This window comes from Sturnira hondurensis, unplaced genomic scaffold, assembly GCF_014824575.4.
Source record: "Sturnira hondurensis isolate 20B ecotype Veracruz unplaced genomic scaffold, ASM1482457v3 Scaffold0012533, whole genome shotgun sequence".
Classification (NCBI taxonomy): domain Eukaryota; kingdom Metazoa; phylum Chordata; class Mammalia; order Chiroptera; family Phyllostomidae; genus Sturnira; species Sturnira hondurensis.
The window spans coordinates 254,882-279,442 of NW_028085164.1; the positions used below are offsets into that span (position 1 = coordinate 254,882).

The following is a 24,561-nucleotide window of genomic DNA, read 5'->3' on the forward strand; positions in this document are numbered from 1 at the left end:
CCAACAACCCTCATAGACACAGACAACAGTATGGTAATTAACAGAGGGAAAGGAAGAGAGTAGTGGTGGACAGAGGTAGAAGAGGGTAAAGAGGGGATAAATGGTGATTGAAAGAGACTTGACTTTGGGTGGTGAACACACAATATAATATACAAATGATGTATTATGGAATTGGTACACTTGAAAACTATATAATTTTATTAACCAATTCCACACCAATAAATTCAATGAAAATTTTTTAAAAATATGAACTATTATAGAGAAATAACTATAAGATATAAGGAACTCTCTATGGTAACCTAGGGCTGAGGGATGGCCTGCAAAACGGACAAACTTAGAAGGGGTTTAGATCTCACTGGAGAAGGTGTGGATGGCCACTGTACAGGAGCTGGTTTGGAGTTACTGGACAAACAACAGACCACCCTCCATCAGACAAGCAGGGAGCAATCAGTGGGGCACCAGAGGGGCAGTGGAATCCTGGTCTCAGGAGTGGGCAAAGGGGAGCAGTTTGCAAAGTGAGGACTTGTAGAGGGAGAGCTGTTCAGGTGGACCCCTGGACTATAGGCATTTTGCACACGGGCGATGCTGGGGTTTATTCCCCCCATGTATCACCAGGCTTAAGATGGACAGTTGCAGAGAGACAATGTTACTCCCACATGGCTGACTCCTCCCAGGCCATGCCAAAGTTTCAGGAAACCTCTTTCTCCTACAATGTCCCACTGCTGAGAGAGCTTAGCATGGAGGTCACGTTAAAGGAAAAATACATATAGGAATTTTATTATTATAAAATCCATATTGAATGGTGGATATGGGACTGAGAGGAAGTAAGTTAAAAATGACACAGAGAGTTTAGCAAGAGATGAGTAAACAGTAGGTGCTCGGTGATTGAAAGCTGTGAATTTGATACCTATTTGGAAAAACAATAAATTTAAATTAGTTGAAAAATTAGGCAGCTGTGTTAATTTTAATTATAATGTCATTTATTGTATATTACTTAAGTAGACCCCAAATTAAGAATCTGTGTATAAAGTATTTCTCATTTCTAATTCATGTTTCTGGTTTTTTTTTGTCCAGGTCTTATACAATATATTACTTTCCTTCACGAAGATGCATAAGTTTGAAAACATAGAGACTGTTGATATTTTGGCTGGATGTGCCCGATTCATTATTGTGGGAGTTGGGGGAATATTTTTCGGCATTATTTTTGGATTCGTTTCTGCATTTATCACACGTTTCACACAGAATATCTCTGCAATTGAACCACTCATCGTCTTCATGTTCAGCTATTTGTCTTATTTAGCTGCTGAGACCCTCTATCTCTCCGGCATTCTGGCGTGAGTACAAACCAAGGACCAACTAGTATCAATAAAAGAGAATTTAGGATCACATTTTATGGACCAGCATCTGGAAAAATCTTGACTATTGATGTTAATTTTCAAAAGAATTGCAGGATTTAGGTTTCTTAAACATTTGTAAAATCTGATTCAGGTCCTTTGCCAAACAAACGCTCTTTCTACCATTTGTATTTGTTCTCTTTTTCTGATTTGGCTGTGGAGAGCATAGCAAGTAGAAGATCATTTTAGAATGACCAGAAAACTGTCTGTGGAGAAAATCTAAGGGAGTTCAAGGTTAAAGTCTAATGTCAGTAATTTTTCCTTTCTTTGAAAAATTCATTATCTTGAAGTCGAGGAGAAGCACGCCATGAAGGTCTGCCTCTGCTGCTTCCTTCAGACCTCATCGCAGCCTAGCACTCTGCAGGTAGAATGAAACTAGATAGAAGGGATAAGACTAGAAATCCAGCTTTCTTTTTTTCTTAATTAAAATAGATTTCAATGTTTATTCTTGTATGGATCTTGGAATGAGGCTTCTCACTTGGCTTATTATATCAGGTTATGTTATTTTCTCTGACGTTGTTTTTATACTCAGCTACTCAGGCAGGAATAGTTAATTTTATTGTACAGTGATAAGTGTTTTAATTAATTATAATAATGTAAAATCTAAACACTCACTATTTTTTCCACCTTACAAATGATCAAAGCTACTAAGACAAGGCAAAGTTCTTTCTCTACCCACCCACTTTCTAAGTAGGTCTAGACCAGAAATATTTTAAATGAAAATTTGCTTACTAAATTATTGCAAGAAATATTGCTGAGGCAAAGAAAATAAGGGACCTTGCTGAATTACTTCTAGGTGATACAATGGATTTATTTTGGTTTAAAAGGCAGAGTGATGTAAAGAGTAAGAGGAAGATCAACAAAGCTCTTCACAAGGGAGGGCAAGATAGAAGCAGTTGAGCTACCACTTTGTTCATGAACTGCCTGCTGTTTTGTTGTGGGAAAGGCTTAGTGCCCTCCTTCACCATCACACTCAACTTCCCCACCATGCTCACGCATCTTGCACAAACCCCTTGGGGAGGGAGAAGAGGCAGAAACAAAATCTGTAGGAAAGATGCAGCCAGAGCGTTGTGAAAATGTTCTCTCTGGATAAAAATGGGACTTTGTATCTGTGGCATCACCAGAAGGGTGGCTTTTGTAGGAGAAGCAAAATCATAAGCTTCTCTCTGAGACTCAGCTTCTTTTGCAGAATCACAGCCTGTGCAGTGACCATGAAAAAGTATGTAGAAGAAAATGTGTCCCAGCCATCCTACACGACTATCAAGTATTTCATGAAGATGCTGAGCAGTGTCAGTGAGACACTGATTTTCATCTTCATGGGCGTGTCTACAATTGGGAAGAACCATGAGTGGAACTGGGCCTTTGTCTGCTTCACCCTGGCCTTTTGCCAGATCTGGAGAGCCATCAGTAAGGACAGCAGGGCCCCCAAGAGTTCTTGCATACTGCTTTTTAAATTTTGTCTTACTCCTTTCTTCTGTGTACAAGCATAAGCTGTGAGGTTATAATAACTGGTTTTACTGGTTAGGGGAGTATGGCACCTTCTAGTGAAGAGGAATGTTCTGTTAAGTCTCTCAATCAGTTCACAGTTATTAGTGGCTGATCAAGTTCTATTCCTGAGAAAGTGTTATTTTTTTTAATTGAAGAGAGAATTTTCACATCTACACATTTAAATATAACTGAATTTCTCCCTTGCTCTTCACTTCTGGTGCTATCTTGTCCCCTTTTGCACCTGAAATCAGATATAGATGATAAACTGTGGGCATTTACACTTTTGTTACAGGAAAAGTGAGATGTCACAAATTGTATTCTATGTAAGGCAAGTACTTTAGAAAACATTTTCCTGAATAATATAGGTGGTTTCAGTTGAGCATTGAGTGTGATGCATAGAAATCAAGGACCAGAAGGTGAATCTTTATTTTTAAGAAGTGCTTAGCATTAATTAGTAAAGCTGACTCTCTAATGTAACTGGCATCACCCCTATAAAATGACTAATTTAAAAACTGAGATGTCTTGACTAATGCCTGATGATTTATCCTATTTTATGTTTCTAGAAAAAATTAAGTACTGAACTACAATATATATGTTGCCTTTTTAATAGAAATAATTATGTTTTTAAGTGATTTGACTAATATTTGAAGCATTTTAAATGACTTTGATCAATATTGACAAGACAATTATTCAAGGAGAATTTAGGGAAAATGGCAGAGAACTTACTGAGCATATCAATTTCAAATTAATTTAGGATGGGTTTTAGGATCTAGGAAAAATAAGAAATATTAAAATATAAAACTTGAATATAACTGTTGGGTCTCAAGGGGAAATAAGATTTAAGAAAACTGTGATAGAAATTTATAATCTCACATCAAATCCTGGCACTATTACTAACTAGCTATTCAACCTTGGACAGACATTTAACTAGTCAAAATACTTGTTCTCAACCACAAAATGGTGAGTGCGGACAAATTTCTAAGATCCTTTTCAGTTCTAACACTATAGGAATCCAAAGAGTGAGTAAAACTAATGTCAGAGATTCAGCCCAGCCAACAAGAATAGATACCATCTACGAAAGAATTAATATTATGGCTCTTTCCACACTGTTGAGCTTTGGTGACCACCCAGACTATCTTCATCATCTTCTACCTGAGGGACTTATGGGAACAGTCACCACAAGCATGGCTGACTGGACCACATCACAGTGAGAGACAGAGTGCAGTGTCAGAAACCAGCTCTCGCACTCCCAACCTATTCCCATTCTAGCCTGACTCATTATAGCTAATAATAATTCACACTGATAAACACATGTAACATATAAGGGCCTACTTTATAATTATTTGTAGTTATGAAATTAATGTCAACCTTATATTGACATTCTGATGGAAATACTATCATTATTTCTATTAAGCAGAGGAAGGCTTTGGATACATGACAAAAAATTTTAAAGGATTTTATTTATTTATTTTTAGAAAGAGGGGAAGGGAGGGAGAAAGAGAAGAGGAGAAATATCAGTGTGTGGTTGTCTCTCATGTGACCCATGCTGGGGACATGGCCTGCAATCTAGGCATGTGCCCTGACTGGAAACCGAACCAGAGACCCTTTGGTTTGCAGGCTGGCATTCAAATCCACTGAGCCACACCAGTCAGGCATGACAAAATTTAAAGCCTTGCCTGAGGTCAGGCAAGCCAGTTGGGGATGGAAAAGTAGTGTAGAAGAGTGTATTTCTGTCTTTTAAACAAGCTCTCTTGTCCTTTACCCTCCACGTACTGATAGCAAGAAGGCCTCCTGTTGAATTCTTGCCAAAATCCTTTTTTATTTGCATTGACTCTCAAGAAGAACCAGATCAGCCACATCATATTTGTTCACCCTGCAGAGAGCACAGTCCCCAAGAGGGCCCCTTTTATGTTGAAAATTACACACCTTCTTTGGTTACTGAATGAGAACATGAGTGATAACAAATGTTTTTATTCTTCAGGCAATATTGTTGCTTTAATGTGTTTTAAGAGGCAGATCAAAAATTATGAGTTAGATTAGAAAATATATGCCATTTCTCATATAAAAAAGTATCAAGATTTTACTACTTAAAATACACACACACAGACACACACACACACACACACACACAGAGGATTTTAGAAAGCTACCAATCTGAAGTGCTACTGTCTGGGACAGGAGATCATGGTTGTGATGAAATTTGAGTGCCAAGTTTTCAAGGCACAGGTGTACAAACTGGTTCATTAGCATTGTATCTCTACTAGTTCATGACCCTCTCCTCTAATACATATTTCTCCCTTTCTAGGTGTCTTTGCTCTCTTCTATGTCAGTAACCAGTTTCGGACTTTCCCCTTCTCCATCAAGGACCAGTGTATAGTTTTCTACAGTGGCGTTCGAGGAGCTGGAAGTTTTTCACTTGCATTTTTGCTTCCTCTGTCTCTATTTCCTAGGAAGAAAGTGTTTATTACAGCTACTCTAGTAGTTATATATTTTACTGTATTTATTCAGGTTGGTAGATTTCTTTCATATTTGGAAGTAGATTAGTTAAAAATTATGAATTAAATTACTATACTGACAAAAAGTATATTTTATTTCCAGATATAATTTTCCATTTTTATAACCTCTATTTATTATTTTGAAGAATTAGATAATATACTCAAACTAAATTCTCAAATATTCGCAGATCGTGCTTGTGGTCATCCTTCAAACTCTAAAGTATATTGGCTTTTAATCAGTAAAATATATTAATCAAAATATTCCTGGGTAACAGGTGAATTAAAACTGCTCTACTGTGTCTTGATAAAAATAAGTTTCCAATTAGTACTGAGTAGCACAAATTTTTATTTTAGCTCAAGCTACCTTTTAACAAACTGATGAGGGGTTATTTTAAGGGATGAAATGAAACTCTTGCTTTAAAATATAGACAAAATGCCTATTTTTATTGCAGAATTTAAAAGAATTAAAAAGAAGTAAACACTGAAGCATTTATCTAGTAAAAGCTGGTACAAAACAAAGACATAAAATGGGAATTTCTAATAATTTTGTTAATAGATTTGTTTTCTATAATGGCAATCTTAACTACAACAAAGCCTTTTATTTTGTTATTTATAATCTAGGGAATCACAATTGGCCCTCTGGTCAGGTATCTGGATGTTAAAAAAACCAATAAAAAAGAATCCATAAATGAAGAGCTTCACATTCGTGTAAGTTATCTCTTTTTCATAATTAATAAATTAATAAAGAGTTGCCCATTTGCCACCTATGGGAGTCATTTAGGCTTTGATGAGGCTTATATCCCTAGACATAGCCTCTTTCCAGTTCCACCAGGAATACTGCACTAGTTCCCTATTGCTGCTGTAGGAAGTTACTACAAACTTGGTGGTTTAAAAAAAAACATCAAGTTATTACCTTGTATTTCTAGAAGTCAGAACTTCAAAATGTGTCTCTGGACTAAAATTAAGATGTTGTAAGGCTGTATTACTGTCTGGAGGTTTTAAGAAGGAATCTATTTCCTTGCCTCTTCCAGTTTCTGGAAACTTCTGGTATTCCTTGGCTCCTGGACACCTTTCATCCACCTTTCATCCACTGGCTGGTCAGTTCTTTCTTGAGCTGCATCACTTTGATACTGATTCTTCTGCCTTCCTCTTCCATTTTAAAGACCTGTGTGATTCTTTTGAGCCCAGGTGGATAATTTAAGACAAGTATCTGAAAGTCAGCTGATTAGCAAGCCTAAGTCCATTGGCTGTCTTAATTCATCTTTGCATATAAATTAACATATTTACATGTTCTGGGGATTACAGCATGGCTATCTTTGTAGACCAGTATTCTGCCTCTACCACAGTCTGCCCTCTACCCCTCAAAGATACATGTCTGTTCCACATTCAAAATACTTTAACTCTATCCCCAACATCCCAGAAGTGTCAACTCATTATAGTATCAACTCAGAGACCAAAAATCTCATCTAAATCATAACTGTTCAAAAAGTCCAAATATTACCTTACCGTCTCAGTGATCTAAATCAGGTATGGATAAGGTCCTGGGTATAATCCATTCTGAGACAAAAATCCTCTCCAGTTCTGAACATGTGATACTCAAGAAATAAGTTATCACTTTCCAAAATTTACTGGTAGGAAGTCATGAGATAACAGCTACAGATACTTGTTTTTAAGAGGGAAGGGAAAATGGAAGGAAAAAAGAAGTCATCTATCCCAAGCACACTTCTCAGTTTACCTAAGAAAACTATTTGGTTTCAAGGCCTAAGAACAATCTTCTGTGGTCCTCTGCACCAACTTCTTGGTTCTAAACTCCCTGCTCTGAGTCATACTTACTTTTTCATGAAAGGTGGCATGTTTGAAGCTCATTAGTGTGATCAGCTTTTTCTTGCTTGTAGAATTTTGGGGATCTAAAAGCCTTATTTTATTATGCCTTCTCTCTCTCCCGTTTGGTCTAAGCTGTCAGTGTTTCTGAGAAAGAAAGCAAAGTCAGTAGGAAATATATATTAATAGCTTTGTTGCAAGAAATTGGCTTACCTGTTAAGGGAACCGGGAGGGAAGTTGACAATCTGGAGATTAAGTAATTAAGAAGGTGGATTGAGACTATTAGGCATGAGCTACAGCCACTGTGCACACATAGAGACCCCAGCTCCACTCTAGACTTTTCAACTGATCAAATCAAGCCCACCCAAAGTATCTAGAATAGTCTCCCTTACTTAAAATAACTGATTCTGAACTTTAATCATATCTAAAAATGTCTTAACTGCAATAACTAGATTAGTATGAATAATAACTGGAGACTAACCTAGATAATTTGACCCCTCAAGAAACTACTACTGTAACTAACATTGAGAGTCTTTCTACTATGTTCTAAAATCAGAGTTCAAATGTAACATGGGATCTTCTGCTTTTATTGAACTTTTAATTAGAAAGGGGTAAAGGCTTCTACTACTTCTACAGACAAGATCTAGCAGCAGTTTTCAGTGAAAATATGCAAGTCTGACAAAGATCAGAATGAAATTGAGCATGGTTTCTACCTGTTCATTTTATTTAAATTCAATACATTCAACACAATATTGAGGGAAGTTATTCTGTATGGCTCCAGGGAATAGAATGAGAACTAATGTATGGAAGATATAGGGAGACAGACTTCAGCTCAGTTAATGAAGAACACTCTGACTTGTTTTTTTCTATAGCACATCCAAAGCTGAAATGGATGTGGGCAAGTAATAATTGAGAACACTTGACATAGGTATAGAAGATTGAAGATTTGAGGGGATGTTTGACTTACAATTTTTAGGTTTCTTAATCCCTGAGAATTCATGATTCTAAAGCTGGAGAAACTGCTAAAATCATTCAAAATCAGCACTGAATTTCATAGCCAAAGTTACCTGAGAAAATAAAGTAAGTAAATTCCAGGACACCCGAGCCAAAATTTTTCTTTTTCTTTTTAAATCTCTATCTCAGTTTGTTCATCTCTTTTTAAAAGTTTATTTTTATTGTTGTTCAAACAGAATTGTCTCCATTTTCCCACCACCACTTTACCCTGCCAAACCAACCCTCAGTCTTCCCCTCTTTGGCTTTGTCCATGAGTCCTTTATACGTGTTGCTTGATAACCCTTTCCCTTCTTTCCCCTTTATCTCCCTTCCTTCTCCCCTCTAGTTTTTGTCAGTTTGTTCTTTATTTCAATGTTTCTGGTTATTTTTTCTTGCTTGGATGTTTTGTTGATTAGGTTCCACTTATAGGTCAGACCATATGGTATTTGTCTTTCACCACCTGACTTACTTCACTTAGCATAATGCTCTTCAATTCTATCCTTGCTATCATGAAAGACAGGAGCTCCTTTTTTCTTCCTGCTTCATAGTATTGCCTTGTGTAAATGTACCACAGCTTTTTGATCCACTAATTTACTGACGGGCATCTAGGTTGCTTCCAGCACTTGGGCATTATGAATTGTGTTGCTATGAACATTGGGGTGTGTAGGTTCTTTAGAATTAGTGTAGAATTCGAGCAGTGGAATTGCTGGGTCAAAAGGAATTCCATTTGTAGTACTTTTAGGAAATTCCATGCTGTTTTCCACAGTGGCTGCTCCACACTGCATTCCCACCAACAGTGTACTAGGGTTCCCTTTTCTCCACAACCTCCCCAGCATTTATTGTTTGTTGATTCATTTATGATGGCGATTCTGACCACTGTGAAGTGGTATCTCATTGTGGTTTTAATTTTTTATCTCTCTGATGGCTAGTGATGTTGAGAATAGTATCATACATCTGTGAGCCCTTTGTATGTCCTTCTTGGGAAGTGTCTGTTCTGGTCCTTTGCCCACTTTTAAAAAAATTATTTAATTCTTGTTCAAGTACAGTTTTCTGTCTTACCTGCCCCCCCGCAGTGCTCCCCATCTCCCTCCCATTTCTGCCCCCCTCCTTAGTTATTGTCCATGTGTCCTTTATACTTGCCCACTTTTTAATTGGATTGTTAGTCTTCCTGGAGTGGAGTTGTGTGATTTCTTTATGCATTTTGGAAATCAAATCCTTGTCTAAGATATCACTGGCAAATATATTTTCCTATATGGTTGACTCTCTATTCATTTTGCTGATGTTTTTCTTAGCCATGCATAAGCTTTGTATTTTGATGAGGTCCCATTTGCTTATTCTTTTTTTTATGTCTCTTATTCTAGGGGACATATTAGTGAAAAAATGCTGCATGGAATACCTGAGATTTTCCTGCCTATTTCTCCTCTAGGGCTTTTATGGTATCATGAGTTGTATTTAAGTCTTTAATCCATCTTAGGTTTATTTTTGTGTATGTTGTAAGTTGGTGGTCGAGTATCGTTTTTTTTCATGTAGCTGTCCAGATCTTCCAACACTATTTGTTGAAAAGGCTATTTTTACTCCATTTTATGCTTCTGCCCCATTTGTCAAATATTAGTTGACCATAGAGACTTGAATTTATTTCTGGGCTTGTATTCTGTTCCACTGATCTATATGTCTGTTCTTATGCCAATATCAGACTGTTTTGATTACCATGGCCTTGTTATATAGTTTAAAGTCAGGTATGGTGGTCCTTCCTACTTGTTCTTCATTCTCAAAATTGCAGTGGCTATTCAGAGTTGTTTATAGTTTGATATAAATTTTTGAAATGTTCTCTACCTGTGAAATACACCATTGGTACTTTAATAGGTATTGCACTGAACCTATAAATTGCTTTTGGTAGTATGGATATTTTGATGATGTTAAGTATTTTCATTCATGAACAGGGTATATGCTTCCATTTATTTGTGTCTTTCCTAATTTCTTTCTTCAGTGTTTTATAAATTTTCTGAGTACAGGTTTTTTTACCTCCTTGGTTAAGTTTATTCCTAGGTACAATTTGTGTTGTTATAGCAAATGGAATTTTTCCCCTGATTCCTTTTTCTGATATTTCATTGTTGGTGTACAAAAATGCCTTCAATTTCTGAATATTAACTTTGCATCTGGCTGCTTTGCCAAATTCACATGTTAGGTCGAGTAGTTTTGGGGTGGAGTTTATAGGAATTTCTATGTACGCTATCATGTCATCTGCCAACAATGACAGTTTTACTTCTTCCTTTCCAGTTTGGATGCCTCTTATTTCTTATTCTCTGATTGCTGTGGCTAGGATTTCCAATACTATGTTGAATAGAATTGGGGAGAGTAGACATCCTTGTCTTGTTCCTCATCTTAAGGGGAAAGCTTTTAGTTTTTGCCCATTGAGTCTCATGTTGGCTGTAGGTTTCTCATATATGGCCACTATTATGTTGAGGTGTGCTCCCTCAACTCCAACTTTGCTGAGTGCTTTTATCATAAATGGGTGCTGTACATTATGAAATACTTTTTTTGCATCTATTGATATGATCATGTGATTTTTGCCTTTTCTTTTGTTTATGCGATGTATTACATTTATTGACTTGTGAATATTATACCATCTTGCATCCCCAGGACTAGTTTCATGTGATCTAGGTGTATGATCTTTTTGATGTATTGCTGGATGCAGATTGCCAATATTTTGTTGAGGATTTTAGCATGTACATTCATCAGCAATGCTAAACTATAGTTTTCTCTATTTTTTGTGTCTTTCTCTGGTTTTGGGATTAGGATGATGCTGGACTCATGAAAAGAGTTTGGTAGCTGTCTCTCTTCTTGGAGTTTTTGGAATAGTCTGAGAAAGATGGGGGCTAGCTCCATCTTAACTATTCTGTAAATTCTTCTGTGAAACTGTTCAATCCAGGGCTTTTGTGTGATAGGAGTTTTTTCATTACTTCTTCAAATTCACCAACTGTTATTGGTCTGTTTAGGCATTCTGCTTCTTCCTCATTGAGTTTTGGAAGATTATATTTTTCCAGAAATTTGTCCATTTCACCTAGGTTTGCAAATTTCATAGCGTATTGTTCATAGTAATTTGTTACAATCCTTTTTATTTCTGTGGTATCAGTTCTAATTTCTCATGTTTCATTTCTGATTTTATTTATTTGGGTACTTTTTTTTCACTGGTGAGTCTGTTTGAAGATCTGTCATTTTTGTTTATCTTTACAAAGAATCAGCTCCTTGATTTTTTAATTCTTTAAACTATTCTTTTATTGTCTATGTCATTTAATTCCACACTGATCTTGATAATTTCTTTCATTTTACTCACTCTGGGTTTTGTTTGTTGTTGTTTCTTCAGTTCTTGTAGATGTAGGGTTAGGTTGTTCATTTGAAATGCTTCTATTTTTTTTTTTTTTTAGGTGGGCCTGTATTGCTATAAACTACCCTGTCTAGACTACCTTTACTGTGTCCCATATGTTTTGTATTGTTGCATGTTCATTTTCATTTATTTCCAGAAACATTTTATTTCTTTCTTGGTCTCATTTTTAACCCATTCATTGTTTAACAGCAATCTTCATGAATTTGAGTATTTTTTAGTTTTTCCCTTGAGGTTGGTTTTTAGCTTCAAGCTTTTGTGGTTGGAGAAAATGCTTGATATGATTTCAATTTTCTTGAATTTGTTGAAGCTTGTTTTGTGTCCTCTCATGTGTTTTATCTTTGAAAATGTTCCATGTGCATTTGAAAAGAATGTACATTTTGCTTCTACGGGATGAAAAGTTCTTTCTCTACATATCCATTAAGCCTATTTGATTTACCGTGTCATTCACTTTCACAATATCCTTGCTGATATTTTCTTTGGAAGATGTATCCATTGTTGACAGGGGTGTGTTAAAGTCCCCAACTATAAATGTTTTGCTGTCTATATCTTTCTTGAAATGCTCCAAGATTTTCCTAATATTTTTGTTTGCATATATGTTTACAATATTTATTCCTCTTGATGGATTCTTCCCTTGAGTATTATGAAGTGTCCTATTTCGTTCCATGTGAGTATTTCTACCAGACTTTAGGGCAAGGTGGAGGCATAGGTAGACACATTGTGCCTCCTCACACAACCAAAAGAAGGACAACAAATTTAAAAACAACCAGAACTGACAGAAAATCAAACTGTATGGAAGTCTGACAATCAAGGAGTTAAAGGAAAAACATTTATCTGGACCAGTAGGAGGTGGGGTGATGAGCAGCTGGCTGGAGAGGACTCACAGTAAGGTGGCAGCTTGTGGACTGGGCAGTCCCACATTCACATGCAGATAAACTGGGAGGAACAGCTGGGGACTGAGAGAAACCAAACAGCCCAGGGTTCCAGTGCAAAAAAATTAAGCTTCAAAACCTCTGACTGAAAAATATCTGGGTGTTGTGGCAGCAGGAGAAACTCTCAGTGCCACAGGAGACTTTGTTAGAGAGACCCAAAGGGTCCTAGAACATACACAAACACACGCACACAGGTATCAGAAAGGCCCAGATAGATTGTGGGTAGTGGGGGAAGTGACTTAAATCAGCAGAACAAGCAGCACTGTTCCCTCTCAGACCCCTCAACCACATAGAGTCACAACTGTGACCTGTGTTGCCCCACCCTAGGAAAACTTAAGGCTCCACCCTTTACTTAATAACAGGCACACTGAGACAAAAAAAAAAAAAAGACGAGAAAATGGCCCAAAAGAAATAACAGATCAAACCTCCAGAAAAAAATACAACCGAGCAATGAAGAGATAGCCTACCTATCAGATGCACAGTTCAAAACACTGGTAACCAAGATTCTCACAGAATCGGTTGCATATGGTATGGAGGCTGTGCTAAGTGAAATAAAAGAAAATCTTCAGGGAACCAACAGTGACAGGAAGGAAACTGGTACTCACATCAATGGTTTGGACCAAAAAAAGGAAGAAAGAAACATTCAACCATAACAGAATGAAAAAACAAAAATTAAAAAAATGAGGAGAGGCTTAGGAACCTTCAGTTTATCTTTAAGCATTTTAACATCTGAATCATAGGGGTGCCAGAATGAGAGGAGGAAGAGAAAGAAATTGAAAATTTATTTAAACAAATAATGAAGGAAAACTTCTCTAATCTGGCAAAAGAAATAGACTTCCAGGAAGTCCAGGAAGCTCAGAGAGTCACAAGGAGGAACACACCAAGGCACATCATTATTACATTAGCCAACATTAAAGATAAGGAGATTATCTTAAAAGCAGCAAGAGAAAATGAGACAGTTACCAACACAGGAGTGTCCAGAAGATTGTCAACTGATTTCTCAAAAGAAACCTTGCAGGCAACAAGGTCTGGCAGGAAGTATTCCAAGTCATGAAAGGCAAGGACTACATCCAAGATTACTCTATCCAGCAAAGCTACCATTTAGAATGAAAGGGCAGATAAAGTGCTTACCAGATAAGATCAAGTTAAAGGAGTTCATCATCACCCAGACTTTATTATATGAAATGTTAAAGGGACTTATCTTGAAAAAAGAAGATAAAAAATATGAACACTAAAGTGACAACAAACTTACAGCTATTAACAACCACACCTAAAACAAAAACAAAAGCAAACTAAGCAAACAACTAGAACAGGAACAGAATCAAAGAAATGGAGATCATATGGTGGGTTGTCAGTGGGGGAGTGGGATGGGGAGACAGGGAGAAAAGATACAGAGAACAAGTAGCATAAATGGTAGGTAGAAAAAAGGAGAGGGAGATTAAGCATAGTATAGGAAATGTAGAAACGAAAGAACTTATATGTACAACCCATGGACATGAAGTAAAGGGGGGAAATGTGGGTGTGAGGGGGTGTGCAGGGTGGAGGGGAATAAAGGAGGGAAAATGGGACAATTGTAACAGCATAATTCATAAAATATATTTAAAAAGTATTGCTACCTTAGCTTTTTTTTCTGAGTGTTTGCTAAGAATATTTTTTTCCAACCCTTCACTTTTAGTCTGTGGAGGTCCTCTGTTCTGAGGTGGGTCTCTTCAAGGTAGCATATGTGTGGGTCATGTTTTCTTATTCATTCAGCTACCCTATGTCTTTTTATTGGAGCATTTAATCCATTTATATTTAAGGGTATTATTGATTGGTACTTACTTACTTCCATTTTACCCCCTTTGTACCTGTGTTCCTCTTACTATTTTTCTTCCTCTTCTTAAATCAGTCCCTTTAGCATATCTCGCAATGCTGGTTTGGTGGAATTGTATTTTTTAGCTTTCTTTTGTCTGGGAAGCTCTTTATTTCATCTTCCATTTTAATTGCGAGGCTTACTGGGTAGAGTAGTCTTATTTGCAAGCCTTTGCTTTTCATTACTTGGAATATTTCTTGCCATTCCCTTCTGGCTTGTAATGTTTCTGTTGAGAGGTCAGCTGCTAGCCTTATTGGTGCTCCCTTGTATGTTACTTCCTGTTTCTTTCTTGCTGCCTTGAAGATTTCTTGCCTACCTTGAAGATTCTTGCTGTCTTTGAATTTTGCCATTTTAATTATGATGTGTCTTGAAGTGGGCCTTTTTGGATCACTCTTAATTGGGACTCTTTATGTTCCCTGGACTCATGTTGCTTTTTCTCTCATCAAATTATGGAAGTTTTCCATCATTATTTTTTCAAACAAGTTTTCTCTTCCTTGCTCCTCTTCTTCTCCTTCTGGTATCCCTATTACACGGATATCATTCTGTTTCATGTTGTCCTGCATTTCCCTGAACCCCTCTTCATTCTTCTTATTTTTTCGTTTTTGTGCTCTTTTTGGGGAATTTTTTCTACATTGTCCTCCAGCTCAATGAATTCAATTCTCTGCTTCATGTAGCCTTCTTTTGATTCCTTATACTTACTGTGTTGTTCAATTTAGAAATTGTACTCTTCATTTCCTCTTTGTCCATGTTGATTGTTTCTATGTCCTTTTTTATACTGATATAGTTTGCAGTAAGTTCCTCATAGTTTCCCTCTTGTTTTTGGTATTTCTCAGGGCTTCTTGAGCCCCTCATTGAGCTTCTTTATAACCATTTTTCTGAACCAAGTATCTGTTAGTTGACTTGTCTTTATTTTATTTAGCAGTCTTTCTGAGGATTCCTCCTTTCCTTTTGATTGAGAGTTCTTTCTTTGTCTTCTCAGTATTTATAAAACTCTTTTTTTTTTGTTTCTTATGTTGATCTGTTTTGACTTCCTGACTTTGTGGTGTGACCATCTATGGTGCGAGGCCTGTCAGATTCAGTGGTGCAGTCCCCTTCATCACCTAAAGTAGATGCTCTTGGGATGCTTTTTATGATCCCAAACCAAAACTGTTCAAAGTCATTTGTAAATACTCAATATATGAGGACAGGGAGTAAGTGCTTTAAAATAAGTAACGTTTAACCTAACTAAAAATTTTGTCTCTGTAACCTCTGCTCATTATTTTCAGAAATAAGAAATTATATATCTAAGAAAATAAAAATTATATATCTAAGACAATAAAAATTGGTTATTTACATCTTTCTTATGTTTTAAAAAAGTTATAATTATTGGTAAAATATGTACCAGTTAGTTACTTTAGAAATTTAGTATTTTAATATATTCTGCAAAAAGTTTGGAAGCTAGTTTAAACTTTAGTGATTATAACTTTAAATTGTATGAATACTAATTTATAATTTTTTAAAGATTTTATTTATTTATCTTTAGAGAGGAAGGGAAGGAGAGAAGGAGAGAAATATCAGTGTATGGTTGCTTCTTGTGAGTATCCTGCTGGGAACTGGTCTGCAACCCAGGCATGTGCCCTGATTGGGAATCAAACCACAATCGTGTGGTTCACAGGCCCATGCTCAATCCCCGAGCTGCACCAGCCAGGGCCTAATTTATAAATTTTGATGGGATTGTGCCTTTTCCTAAGCTCCTATAAACAATTTGGATAAGTCAAATATACTATATTTGGCCTCTATCATGAAAAAAAAGTCAAAAAAATAGGCATATGGCTAAATTTTGTTGTTATATGTTATTATAATAGAACATCTGTAGATTATATTTTTAGAAGCTGTATAAATTGAGAAACTGGCATTTTCTCTTTTTTGCCATGAAATTAATAGTAAGCTAATTAGTAGGCTTTATATCTACATGGTTTCAGCAATGAGATATTTCCTAAATATTTCTAGAAATATAATATTCAAAGGAAATGGAAGGTACCCTGTTTTCATTGCAAGTTATGTGCCTTATTAAGGAACTTTTTTCTACAGTCATTGAATCATAAAGTTAAATTACTATGAAAATATTTATAACTTTTTAGTTATATGAACGGAGTGATAGAAAAGAGGATATGCTCCAGAGAATAACAGATGCCTTTGTTTTCCAAAGTGTATCAGATTACCTTGTGTGTCTTTCATCATTAAGGTTTCACTAGCAATCATATCCTTTGTGTTTGGTTTGCCAGCTGATGGATCACCTGAAGGCTGGAATTGAAGATGTGTGTGGGCAATGGAGCCACTACCAAGTGCGAGACAAGTAAGGAAACTGAGGGTTTCACTATTTAGGAAGGATATTTATGGCATGGGGGACCTCAAAATGTTACATTGGAAGCTGAACAAAAACTAGAAAAAATCTAGAGGAAAGGGACTGGAAAAAGCAAGGGTCTGGGAGCCATTTCATACAAGAAGCATGTGGAAAACTTCTGGCCAGGATGGAGGTGTAGGTGGATACACTATGCCTCTTCCCACAACCAAAAAAGGACAAGAAATTTAAAAACAAAATATAACCAGAACTGCCAACAACAACCAAGGAGTTAAAGAAGAAACATTCACCCATACCGGTAGGAGGGGTGGAGATGGGCAGCTGGTGTGGAGAGGACCTGTGGCAAGGCAGTGTCTAGAGGACTGGGAGAGGCAGCACCTGGTGGAGCAGGAGTTCCCACACTTGCATGTAGAGGAACTACTGTGAAGCAAGACAGACCTAGACCCAGGGTTCCAGCATGGGGAAATAAAGCCTCAAAACTTCTGACTGAAAAACCTGTGAGAGAAACTCCCAGCTTCACAGGAGAGGTCATTGGTGAGACCCATAGGGTCTTAGACTAGTACACAAAACCACTCACTAGGAAATAAGCACCAGAAGTGCCCAATATGCTTGTGGATAGCAGAGGAAGTGACTGAAAGCCAACCGAGAGCAGAGCAAGTGGCATTGTTCCCTCTTGGACCCCTCCCCGACATATAGTGCCACAATGTAGCCACATGAATTGCCCTGCCCCAGCAAGCACCTAAGGCTCCACCCCTTACTACATAACAGGGGCACTGAGACAAAAAAATTGTTGCCCAAATGAAAGAACAGATCAAAGCTCTAGAAAAAAACACAACTAAGTGATGAAGAGATAGCCAGTCTAACAGATGCACAGCCTGAAACATTGGTAATCAAGATGCTCACAGAAATGATTAAGTATGGTTGCAAAATAGAAGAAGAAGTGAAGGATATACAAAGTGAAATAAAGGAAAATGTACAGGGAACCAATGGTGATGGGGAGGAAACTGGGACTCAAGACAATGGATTGGACCAGAAGGAAGAAAGAAACATTCAACCAGAACAGAATGAAGAAACAAGAATTCAAAATAATGAGGAGAGGCTTAGGAACCTCCAGGGCAACTTGAAATGTCCCAACATCCAAATCATAGGGGTGCCAGAAGGAGAAGAGGAAGAGCAAGAAATTGAAAATTTATTTGAACAAATAATGAAGGAAAACTTCCTTAATTTGGCAAAAGAAATAGGCTTCCAGGAAGTCCAGGGCACTTAGAGAGTCCCCAAAAAATTGGACCTAAGGAAGCACACACTGGGGCACATCATACTTACATTAGCCAAGATTAAAGATAAGGAGATTATTTTAAAAGCAGCAAGAGAAAATGAGACAGTTACCTACAACAGAGTTCCCATAAGACTATCAGCAGATTTCTCAAAAGAAACCTTGCAGGCAAGAAGGGGCTGGAAAGAAGTATTTGAAGTCAGGAAAGCAAAAAAAAAAAACCAAACCTACATTTAAAATTGCTCTATCCAGGAAAGCTTTCATTTGTAATAGAATCACAGATATAGTGCTTCCCAGCTAAGGTTAAGTTAAAGGAGTTTATCATCACCAATCCCTTATTTTATGAAATGTTAAAGTGGCTTATCCAAGAAGAGATTAAGATAAAAAATATGAACTGTAAAATGAGAACAAACTCACAACTGTCAAGAATTAAACCTAAAAAAATACAAAACCAAAAATGAACTAAGCAAACATTTAGAACAGGAACAGATTCATAGAAATGGAGATCACAATGGAGGGTTATCTGAAGGAAGATGGAGGAAGGAGAATGGGGGAAAAGGTACAGTAAATAAGAAGCATAAGTGGTAGGTACAAAATAGACAGGGGGAGGTTAAGAATAGTATGGGAAATGGAGAAGCCAAAAAACTTATATGCATGACCTATGGACATGAACTAAGGTTGGGGAATGCTGATGGGAGGGAGGGTACAGGGTGGAGGAAAATAAAAGGGAGAAAATGATGGGACAACTGTAATAGCATAATCAATAAAATATATATTTAAAAATTACTGAATCATACACTTAAATTATACTTCAATAAATCTTTAAAAATAAAAATAAAAATAAGTCAGTGGAAAATAAGAATGACTGAGATTTCCAGACAGGAGTCTAGGGAGAGAATAATATCATGGTTATATTTATACACAGTAGGCAAATGTTTAGAGTTACACAATAGATTATGTTTCATAATCTATAATGAAGATTGGGCTTGAGATTAAGGCTGTGGTTGTCAGGGAGTGTTTGGCAACCAAAGCTATGGGCATGGGTGAAGTCACTGAGTGAGGACAGGATTCTGAGAAGCCTTCATTTCTATTGGGCAGGTAAAGAAGAGGAAGGGTGGAGGAGACTCAGAAGTCACTAGGAAAGCTAAAAGGGAAAGCCTGTATCAATCAGGACATGGTGGGCATGAGATAATAACTCAGTGGTTTATCAGGGGAAGCCATATGGCAAGTAGGGCAAGGGGAATGGCAACAAGTAAAGTAGGCAGACAAATTACTTCTTGAATGTAAAATGATTGGAAGTGTTGAAAATTTCTACCCAAATGGCCAACTTTTGATGAAGGCATCAATACATCCATGCAGCTCAGTCTAATGGGTCAGTGAGAAGTTCACTACAATAATTGGCAGGCATTGGCATCTAGCCTATTCAGATTCTCCATCCTTCAGACTATCAAGGTTTATGGGTTCTGCAATCACCCTTAATTGGCAAAGCAGAAAATGATCTGCAGCATAGGGGTGGGGGGGAACTACTGTAACCACAGGGCCATTAAAACTTCCTGGTTTTGTTTGGATAAGCCAGTGTCACTGTAGGTACATATGCCACTGTTAGGAGCTGTTAGAATGAAACACCTGTTCAAAAGCTTCAGCCCCCTCGTTTTTTCTCTTACAGTTGGAAATGAGCTAGACTGGGCCTTTCCTGCTCCCTATTTATGATATATTCTGTCCTAATTACAGCTCATCCCTTCCTTTTGTGTAATTGATTTTCGCTATATTCAGGCCACTAAGCCATTCTTTCTTTCTTTAAAAAAATATTCATTCCATGATTTAAAAAAATGTTTGACAGCTATGAATTCCAGACACTGTCCTGATGTTTCTCAGACTAAAGTTAAGTAGTAATTTGTTTTAAGAACAGGACATAGTTACATATCATGTACAGAGATTAAACATTTCCCAAATGTTGGTTTTCATTTTTAGGTTTAAGAAGTTTGATCATAGATATTTACGGAAAATTCTAATCCGAAAGAACCTGCCAAAATCAAGCATTGTTTCTTTGTACAAGAGGCTGGAAATAAAACAAGCTATTGAGATGGTAGAAACTGGTATTCTAAGTTCTACAGCATTTTCCATACCCCATCAGTAAGTGATATTTGCTCTTTGATCTAGATCATTTTCATTAAAAATGTTTTTCAATTATAGTTTACTTTTGTTACTATTCTGTACTAGTTTCAGGTGTACAGCATAGTGGTTAGACTATCATATAATTTACATAGTGATCCCCCAATATTTCAAGTACCTACCTGGATCCATGCATAGATATTACAATATTATTGACTATATTTCCTATGCTGTACTTTACATCCCTGTGACTATTCTTAACTGTAATTTGTACTTCTTAATCCCTTCACTTTTTTCACCCAGTTCTCCAACATCCCTCCCCTCTGGCAACCACTGATTTAGATGTTCAACATCAGGATTCCAAAGGGCACTAACTCATTAATTCTTAATTAAAGATAATACTGGGGGTGAAAAAAGGCAAGTATGAGGTAGAAATATTGAAGAAAGAAAAAGATGATCTTGCCCTGGCTGGTGTGGCTCAGTGGATTGAGTGTTGGCCTGCGAACCAAAGGGTCACAGGTTTGATTCAGTTGGGGCACATGCCTAGGTTGCAGACCAGGTCCCCAATGCGGGGGGCTCATGGGAGGTAACAACACATTGATGTTTCTCTCCCTCTCTTTCTCCCTCCCTTCCCCTTCTCTAAAAATAAATAAATAAACAAAATCTTTAAAAAAATAATCTAAGTCTTGGCATTTAGTAGTTTAGCCATGCACAACCTGTTTCACCTAGTTTCTGCAAATTACTTTCTTTGGGAGGGAGAAGCAAATAAATTTATCAAATTACAGCATGTTTTACAAGAATTTATCTTTCTCTTTCTGATTAGAACTCTCCACCTTTCAACCCTTGTTTGTGTGATTCTGCTAATTCTACCACTGCATTCTTTTCATGAGTCATTTCTCTTCCTCTCTTGCACAAAGAGAAACCAAGTCAGCATTCTGAGGTGCTAACTTGGATTTGGAGATGAGTGATGGTAGCAAGAGGTGTGGTGGCTGGTGGGCTGTTTAAAAAGAAAAGTGTGTGTGTCATTGTGTTTAAGGCCAAAAGATCAGTGTGAGATTTGTCTTGAGCCTGTGTGAGACTAGCTTGCAATAGGATTAGAGAGAGGAATGGTTTCCTGGGAGCTAAGGGCCTTAGGGAGTTGGTGTAGAGGCCGATGTATGGAGAGGTAAGACCTGTGTATAAGTTTGTCATTACAAGATGATTTCCTTTGAAGCATGGCACTTCTATTGTAGCATTGGAAACCAATTATCTTAACATGTGGGTAGGTGTTTTCCAAGTTGCTTTAACTCTCTGACATTTAACAAGAGTCCTTTCAATATCACATGAATTAATTTATACCTGCCCCACCCATGGATGCCCAGTTTTTTCCCAAGAAATGATTTATGAATTGAGAAAATTAATCAGAGCATATATTTAGGATAAGGAACTCTAGCCCTTCCATCCTGTTCTATTCAGGTAGTAAGAACACTTGATCATAAGCTTTAATTATGTCCTCATGTTTGAAAACCTAGTTGAGAGAAGAGCTAAGAATATATAGCAATAAAATTGTCACTAATCTTGAATGTGTATTTCTTCTCATCGCTTACTTACTAATAAATCAGAAACACCATTGTCTCTCTTCCACAGCCTAGGAAAAATCTAAGGTAGTGATGTCCCTGAGTGCAACCCAGTGTAAATAAAGAGCAATTTGCCTTATTTTTTAGTGAAACTGTTTTATGGTTGATTTGTTTATTTTGGTGCTGCTCATGAAATGGCTATAAGAAAATTTGTTAACAAATTTTTATTGGCAGTGCCATGTTAGAGCCTAAAGCAGAAGGAAAAATCAGTAAGATTGAACTTATTTTTACTTAAATGTTAATATTTTATTCATCGTGGATTTTTTGCATTGACCTTTATTTTCTAAAATATTGCATTCAAATCCTACTTAACTTGATTACTTAATTTTGGTGTAGGGGTTGGGTTCATGGAGGGGTAAGAACCACATACAATGTTTTTTGATGTCCTCTTACCAAAGGCAAGTACTGCACTAGCCTCAGCGCAGGCCCAATCTTATTCTTTGGGCACCTACTATGTGAAAGCAGACATTGTCCCTGTCTTCATTGAGCTGGGTCATGACATTAATACAAAAGGTTATATTAATTTTAAAAGGTCATAAATGTATAATTCTATAAGTCTATGGAGCTGTGATGGTATAAGAGGTAAAACTCACCCATTCCCCAGACATTTGACCTGCTCACTGAAGGATGAATGGGAGTTAACTCAATGCAGGGCAGGAGGGCTGAACAGGTTCAGGCAAGTTAGACTATTAGAAACTTCCTCAATTGGTTTGTTTACTAGTTATGTTAGCATTTGGTCTAGGAATGTGTGATCACTTATCTCCAATAAGAATAAGTCTATTCTGTGCTAAAACATGATTTGAATCTCTGAATTACATTACATTGGTCATAAACAGTTGTCCCAGTTTCTGACCTCAGGTAATTTTTAAGCAAGCTTTATTTGGAGGGGGTTGTAGGATTCTCTCAAGTCAATCATACTTTCAGACCGTTTTAAGACACTGATTCAAGATTAGTAAGAGAGCCTTATAGGTAAGAGACAAGTATTTTCCTACCTATAGCCCAAAAAGGGGTGGAGAGGAGAATTTTTAAACACATTAATTCAAGTTCAGTAGTTAAACTGTATTTATTTGATCTCAACAGAAATATGTAGAACATCAAGCAAAAAGGGAATTCCTCTCCTAAGATCAAAGCAGCTAATTTCTTAATAAACAAACCTTCATACAATAATAGGAAAAAGAAGTGTGTATTCAGCTCACTTTTTATTATTCTGTATGAAATAAAAACAGAAAAATGCACATACATTTTTTTCTTCAGAAGTTTAGCAATTGTTCTACAAGAGATTCAGATTTAAAAACTCTGTGACCTTTAAGAGAACCTCCCGCCAAAAGTTGTCTATAGCACAGTGCAGATGTTGCTGATTCCATACATTGCTGATGTTGCTGATTCCATGGAATTTTATTACTTTTCCATGCATTATTTCATTTAAACCTCAAAATAACTCTGTAGAATAAGTAGAGTATGTATTTGAATTATTATTTTAAATACGAGGCTTCTCATTTTACCAGTGAGTAGTAAGCTTTTAAAACATCAGAGCATAGAGGCTTAGATTGATTAAAACTGTGGAAGCTTTAAAAATTTTTGGTTAATATTAAAAATATATTAAATGCAAATTTATAAATTTATAGGCATAGCAAACTACAATGTACAGCTTTAAATATTATATTTAAAAACTCCCAAATAATTTCAATCTGTCATTTATAAAAAGCATACATTTATTATACTTTAATAAATTTTTATTTGATCACATATTGACTGGCGGAAGTTAACTTTCATGCATTTTTATACCAAAGACTCTGGAATGAAAACTGATGTCATTTTCATTCCATAAGGGAATATGGTGTTATGGGAAGTCAGGCCTTCTTCTCTGCCACTCTTCACTCATTCTAAATTTTGGTCATTTTTGTGACCTTCCTAAAAAGTAATTCCAATAAATTTAATAGGGGAAAAAAGACACTAGGCAACCACAGTCACAGAAGAGCAGTTGGGCACCATTGTTTACTCAGTGGGCATGTCCTTCAGTCACCTTATGCATTTCCTATGGATTTAATGAATAAAGCTATTCAAAGAGAATGGATTCTTCTGAATGAATTGGGGTATAGTATTTGATGTTTTGTAAATTAATATTATGGCATTAACATAACATCAAACAGATTTTATATCTATATTGTTTGTAACTGAAGCCTCTTTTTACACTATCATAGCATCTCTTTTTTGAAAAAGAAGTTAGAAGAAATATGAACCCTTTATTCAGATACATTTAGATTCAGATTTTTCTGACTGATTTTAAGAGTCATGAAATTACCATAGGACTTTTATTTATGGTGACAGATATTTTTTATGGATAATGAATGAAGATTCAAGTATCTTTCATTTTATAATTTTACCTTTTTGACTAACAAATTATTAATATTCCATTTTTCTAAAGGTTATATCTTTCCTGTGCTCATGATATAATTATTTCCAGGATAGTCCTGCTAATCAAATGGCAGGTAGAAAACTCCAGCTGTCACCTTGCCAAGTTAATGATTCAATTTATGATTTTATAGCTGCAGCTGCTCACTGTGGATTAGTGAAAGATGATGTCCTTGGGATACCTGTATTACACATCCAGCCAGCAGCCTGAATGGACTTCTAATTAAGTTTGATCCTTCCCAAAGTGGTCAATTGTAAACCAAAGACTGCCAACCAAAGAGTGTGCCAAGTTAGGTCTCCTGCTATCTGAAGTTTAACTTTAACATTGCCTTTACAAATGGGTTTTCCTACTTTTGATAGGCATACAGAAAATGAAACTCTTTCATTAGCTATTGTTTCTACTTAGCAACAGATTGCTTCCACAATTGTAAGGGGATGTATTAAAATTGT

The 24,561-nt window shown here is 36.6% G+C and overlaps 1 protein-coding gene across 1 annotated transcript in view; it reads left to right on the forward strand.

Annotated features, from left to right (window-relative positions):
- Positions 1–24,561, forward strand: part of SLC9A4 (solute carrier family 9 member A4) — a 72,315-nt gene that overhangs the window by 27,094 nt on the left and 20,660 nt on the right. Inside the window, exons 3-8 of the mRNA XM_037060818.1 lie at positions 1,075–1,334; positions 2,584–2,801; positions 5,188–5,390; positions 5,999–6,085; positions 16,622–16,692; positions 19,943–20,104. Coding sequence (XP_036916713.1) covers positions 1,075–1,334; positions 2,584–2,801; positions 5,188–5,390; positions 5,999–6,085; positions 16,622–16,692; positions 19,943–20,104 — 1,001 coding nt within the window. The remainder of the gene's footprint in view (positions 1–1,074; positions 1,335–2,583; positions 2,802–5,187; positions 5,391–5,998; positions 6,086–16,621; positions 16,693–19,942; positions 20,105–24,561) is intronic.